The 6000-nt window shown below is 47.1% G+C and overlaps 1 protein-coding gene across 2 annotated transcripts in view; it reads right to left on the bottom strand.

Moving 5' to 3' along the window:
* Positions 1 to 962: 962 nt before the first annotated feature.
* EP300 (EP300 lysine acetyltransferase) overlaps positions 963 to 6000 on the bottom strand; it is a 61333-nt gene continuing 56295 nt past the window's right edge. For both annotated transcript variants that reach the window (XM_074144294.1, XM_074144295.1), the window contains 3 exons: positions 5259 to 5420; positions 4525 to 4806; positions 963 to 3229 (listed from right to left, as the gene is read on the bottom strand). In XM_074144294.1, coding sequence (XP_074000395.1) covers positions 986 to 3229; positions 4525 to 4806; positions 5259 to 5420 — 2688 coding nt within the window. In that variant the 3' untranslated portion in view covers positions 963 to 985. The remainder of the gene's footprint in view (positions 3230 to 4524; positions 4807 to 5258; positions 5421 to 6000) is intronic.

The raw sequence follows: 6000 nt of genomic DNA, 5'->3' as shown, positions 1-6000 counted from the left end.
ATGGGAGAGAGAAAGCAAGCATAAAGAAGAAACCCCAGGGACTTTTTCTCAGGTTAAAATCATCCCGTTGGAATTGTTTCTTACCCTCTTTTTTATTTTTTTTCTCCTTTGTTAGATGTAAAAATAACGAAAAAAAATCTTTCAAGAAAACAGAAACCACAATATATATACTACATCCATTTGGCAGCTGCCCCTGTGTATTTGCAAAAATGTTGTCTTCTCTCTAAATGTACAAATTATTTTAATACTTGAAGTTTTTTTTAAGCTCAGACTCTTGTATAGAAAATTCTTGGAGGACAAAAGTAGACTTCAGGAGGGGACTGAGTTATTTACTATTTTTACATTTTTCAAAGAATTGACATATTTCCAACCAAAGAGGAAAAGATTGGTATTTATTTTTATATATATATATTTATATATGTAATGTATTTTTAAAGCAACATTAACCCCTTTTGTCCTCCGGTTTTAGGAAAAGGTTCTCCTGTAGGTTTTTTTTGTTTAGTTTTTGCTGTGTTTTTTTGCAGTGACATGAAGAAAAACCAGAATAGGGAAAATGTTTACCATCTGCCTCAGTAAATAATAACTATCAATATTACATATTTTCATTAATTTAAAAAAAAATAAAACCTATTGGAGGCACGAGTAGGGCATCCTTTGGTGAACAGCCAAAAGACCACCCTCTTCTCCCGACCTCCCCAACGCACACGAGGAAAAAAAAAAAAACAAGAAAAAGGACTGGTTATGATTCCAGCCATAACAAAAATATATTCTTTGTACTCTACTGTCCCTCAGGTTCGTTGTTGGTTTGTTTTTAAAACCACAAACTACTGCTGCAGAGTTCAGATGTGTTCCAGGGAAAAATGTTGGTTTAGCTAAGAAAGATTCAAAAAAATTTGTCTTCAGTACAAAAAGTCTTGAGAAAATAAGTTTTTTTTCTTTTCTTTTTTTTATTTTTTTTTTTTGCTCCCAAAATGCTACAATGTGTCTAGTGTATGTCTAGTGTACTCTGTGAAAGGTTTGAATTCAAGTCTGAGTTCTCAGAGCTGAGCCCCAGTTCCGTGGCGCTTGTACCATGGAGGCCTGCCATGCCAGGATTGCTAGCAAGCTGGGAAAGCATTGCACTCTGGTCCGGGCTGGCAAAGTGCCCTTGATCCATGGGGTTTGCCTGGGCAGCTACCAGTCCTGGATGTGGGGAGCTGGTCTGCGGGGAGACGTGGTGCGGAGAAGGCTGAGGTTGCATCCGAGGGGACGGGCTGGAATGGGGGGGCTGGGACTGGGGCCGTGGTGAGGGTACAGGCTGCGGAGAACGCACTTGATTGGTGAGCGATGAAGGGAGCTGCTGGCCCTGTAGGTGCGGGGACTGGGCCTGATTGGGGAGCATGTGCTGTTGGGGGCTCATAGGATTGGGCTGAGCTGGGGACCCCATCTGCTGCTGCAGTAGCCTCTGCTGGAAAGCCTGCTGCAAACTGGCTCCTGTCTCTGCACTCATCGCCTGTGGAAGCTGGCTTATTTGTCCCATGTTTCCTTGCTGCATCTGCTGCATGTGATGCTGCATTCGCTGCTGCTGTTGCTGCTGCTGCTGCTGTTGGGGATACCCAACACCCTGGGGCTGCTGAAACTGGTTGTGGTTGGCCATCCCTGGCCCCAGTGCTGGTCCTGCTCCCTGCTGCTGCTGTTGCTGCTGGTGGCGCTGCTGCTCAATCATCTGGTGCCGTCTCATCAGGAGGTCTCGGAACTGGGGAGCCATTCCCGAGTGATTCATATTCATCTGCTGCGCCTGAGGATTCATCCCAGCCATGGCCTGCTGTGGCTGCTGCTGCGGCTGCTGCTGGGGCATGCTGGGCCTCTGCACTCCCGCTTGCATGGGGTTCATGTTCTGCATGGCTGCATTGGGGTGCACCCCTCCTTGCTGTCCTTGCATGGCCTGCTGCGGCTGGAGCCCCGGCTGACCCTGGGGGATGCCGGGTTGACCCGTCATCCCCTGGGGGTTCTGGGACCCCGCGTACTTGGCAGCCCGCTGCTTGATGAAAGCAGCCAGCAGCTGAGGATTGGAGTGAAGGATGTTAAGCACCTGCTGCTGCTGCATGGGTGAGCTGGGAGACCTGAGAGTCCGCAGTAGGTTTTGTAAGGCCGCCTGGGGCAGAGGTGGTTGTTTGGCCTGAGCAGCGCCAGGTACCTGACCCATCCCTGGCTGAGGTGCCATATTCATCGGCTGACCCGGCTGGGCTACTGACATCATGGATGGCCTCTGCATTCCTGGCTGCAACTGAGCTTGGGGTAAGCCCCCCTGCACCCACGGTGGCTGCTGCTGCATTCCTGCCGGCCCCATTCCTTGATCTATATGACCACCGGGACCTCTGCCTATCTGTGGAGGGTTCATTCCCATAGGCGGCATCTGGGGCATCTGGTGCTGAATCGGCCTTTGGAAGATCTGAACCTGTGCCATTTGACGCTGGGTCTCTGCTGCGCGCTGGATCTGCATGGCCATTTCCACTGCTGCTGGAGGAGGACCCTGAACTGGTGGTTGAGGTGGCTGGGGTGGAGTTGGAGGAGTCACCTGGCCACCTGCCTTGCCCTGGGACACAGCGCTGGGGGGCTGAGTTCTTGGCATGGTGTAGGGTGGCATACTGTTGGGAGGTGCAGGTTGAGGCTGCGAGGCAGGCTGGGGCGGAGGCTGGGGTTGCGGGGTTTGCGGTGTTGGGGGCTGCTGGCCTGTTGGAGTCGTCGGGGTGGCTGGCGTCGGCGAGGGTAATCCTTGCTGCTGGCCTACCACACCGGTCCGCTGCATACTCGCCATCCTCCTTCGGAGCATCTGTGCCTGTTGCAGGCGGTGCTGAAGTTGCTGTTGACGGAGCTTGTGTTTAATGTTGAGGCAGAAGGGCACTGGGCACTTGTTCTCCTGGCAGTGCTTTGCATGGTAGCAGCAGAGAGCAATGAGTTGCTTGCAGATGGGGCACCCTCCGTTGGTTTTGCGTTTGCAGCCTTTGGTGTGCTGGACAACCCGTTTCATCTTCTGACAGGACGGCAGTGAGCAGTTGGCATTACGACACTGGCAGGCGTGGACCAGAGACTGGATACAGCGCTGGATGCTCAGGCGGCGGGAATCGCCAGGGCTCTGGGTGGTTGCAGTCTGCTGGTTGTTGCTCTCATCATCTAGACCAAGGCCTAGTTTTTCCATCTTGTGGTCATGGTTTTTAGTGTTATAGCAGGTGATGCACAGGTCATAATCCTGGAAAGACAATGAAGGAAAAGTCATCAGTGCTCCTGAAACTCCATACAATACATAAATGATGTCATGCCACTTCAACAAATTACTCCCAGTCTGTTCCAGGCTCTAGGGAAAAATTTGATCTTTCATGCCATGTTGAGGTACTAGAGAAGGAATAAATCCAAATTATAGCCAGGGAAAGTGTGCGGGCGCAAGGGTGTCTGAAGTCTACACAAATATATATAGCTTGAAAAACAAGTTTGCTCTGAGCTAGTAAGTCACACATTATTCAGCTGGTCCAGAAAAATCCCTTTCTTTCCTGATAGCAAAGGGGAAGAAAAAGGCAAGGAAGAAATAGCTGCCCCTCTGCTGCTGCTTCAAAAGAGAGCAGGAGTGGCAGGAGACGTACCAACTTTCAAAGAAGAAAGGAGAATGAAAGGTACATTTTCAGTTTTCAGACAGGTTAAACAGCAGAGCGTGCTGACAGAAGAACAGAACAGCATTTACATTCTGTGAAAGCAACAGCACATAATAACTGATCCCTAAGAAAAAGATCCAAGTTCTCAGGATTCATTTATCTATAGGAAATTTAGAATTTATTTTCTGGTATATACAAGGAAATGGGGGCATAAAATTTTAATCAAGAGCTTTTCAGAACTAAATCTGAGAAAGTAAACTACTTTCCAGCGGGTTAAAAAATTAAGTTACAAGCCAGATTCAAGGTTAGTCCAGCTTCTGGAGGACACAGAATTGTCCCAGACCACTGGACTTGATCTCCAAACATGCTGGTATTGCAAACACTTCTGGAGGACAAAAAACGCTGTTTGCAGCATTCTACAAACAACAGACTAGTGCAAGAGTCACCCAAGTACAGGAGTCTGACTTCTAGCACAGCAAAACCTGTGTGTCAGTCAGACAATGCAGAGCCCTACTTACAGAAACACCGCAGCACAACACTTCTGACTCTGGAAGAAGCAAGGATGCGTTGCTCTTCAGAAAAAACTCAGCCGATCCTACTATTACAGCTCAAGCAATTGCTACAGTTCCCAACTGCTTAAGCAGCAGTACCTTAAATGAACTACAGGAAATACAATTCTACTTCAGTTCTCCACAGCTTGGAAGTAGAAGACAAAAATCACACCAAGTAGATTAGCAGAATCGCTTGTTATGGAAAACCTTTCCTCTCCTTTCTTTCTGAACTGCTGGAGGACGAGCTGTACAGATCTTTTTCCACCAGTTAATATTGAGAAATTAATTAGAACGTTCTGGGCACAAAGATACGGGGACCCAAGTAGAGAAAACTTCCCCAAGCATACCTCACACACAGTGCAGTGCCATCTGGTCTCCACATGATGCTTGCACTCGTTGCAGGTGTAAACAAAGCGATCTTGGCTCTGAGTATGCAGTTCCACCAGCATGCACATGGTTGACCACTGAGCCCTTCGCAGGGAGGAGAACTCCAGGTGCTTGTCTCTAGCAAGGGTTAGGAAAGCATCGCGTCCATCCATCAGGTCGCACGGAATGAGTGGGTCAGGCTCAACGATGGGAGGCAGGGAGTTGGCTGCAGGGCCAGCAATAAGACGGATGACAAAGAAGACCTGAAAAGTAGAAAGACTTAGTATGCCAGCACTTATCGAGATGTTTTGGTCGCCAAACTTCATTACACAGAATGTACAATTCCAGGACCAAGTAACACTTGAATGATGCGCTGCCAGAGTGGTGTGCTTGTAAGGGCTGGGAAATTTCAAACCTCTGGGTGGCTCTGCAGGTTCACCTTCTTCAGAAGCATTCAGAAGGTAAGGAGCAATGGACCGAACTGTAACAGTAAAACTGTTGTGACGATCTAGACTGTTAGGAAGTTCTGTACGAGCAAAGTTGTATTTATCCCCACTGCCCTCACAGCAAAGAGCACCCAGGCTTACTGGTACTTGGCTGGTGTGCCACCCAATTCTCCAGCCAAACCTCTATGATTTACAGGGCACAACTCTGAAGTATCAAAGCTTTGTACACCTCAAGTAAAATACATATTTCTTATTCTGTCAACTCTTACCTCCTTGTGCTTCTCCATAGTGGCATACAGCTTTTGGGAGAGGTCATTGGACACATTGGGCATGCCAGGCTTTTTCTTATTGCCACGACTCAAGCTGCTCTTGTTCTTACTTGTCTTCTTATTGTTCTTCTTTTTGGCATTTTTGCTGTCTCCCTTGCTTACCTATTAATTTTAAAGGCATTTTATGTCAGGTATTTAAGTCACACCACATCAGCATTTTACTTTCACGTCTTCTAGAACTGCAGGACAAAACACACTACACAGTAATTTACTCAAAGACACTTACCAGGGTCCCCTGAAACATTAATTCCATTATAATCACTCCAGAAGATATCAGTACCAGCAATACATAGTTCTAAAAATACTCAAAGCAGAGTATATAGCATACTCCTTGCTCAGGAGGTGCAAGGGAAACGTTATTTACTGAAAGCTGTTGGTCTGCTACAGTTGAACATGCAGAACCTCTGGATAATCAATCACAAAGGGGTTCAGCAGATGCTTCTCAATGCAATTCAAAGCTAAAAATAACTGAAAAAAATATTTTTTTCAGTGCAACTGATATTGCAACTAACCAGAGGTAACAAAGACTTAATCCACCTAGTTTGTCACAGCTCTCTGACAGATTCATTTTTATTTTTTAATTGACTGCATTAAACAGATTTTGATATGAAGCTGTTCTTTTGATCCAAAAGGCATCAGTAGGGCAATTTCTAGTATGCCCCTTCCTCCTGTCATATCCTGC

Source organism: Numenius arquata, chromosome 2 (genome assembly GCF_964106895.1).
Source record: "Numenius arquata chromosome 2, bNumArq3.hap1.1, whole genome shotgun sequence".
NCBI lineage: Eukaryota > Metazoa > Chordata > Aves > Charadriiformes > Scolopacidae > Numenius > Numenius arquata.
The sequence above is the reverse complement of the archived record's forward strand: the minus strand, read 5'-3'. Positions and strand labels throughout refer to the sequence as shown.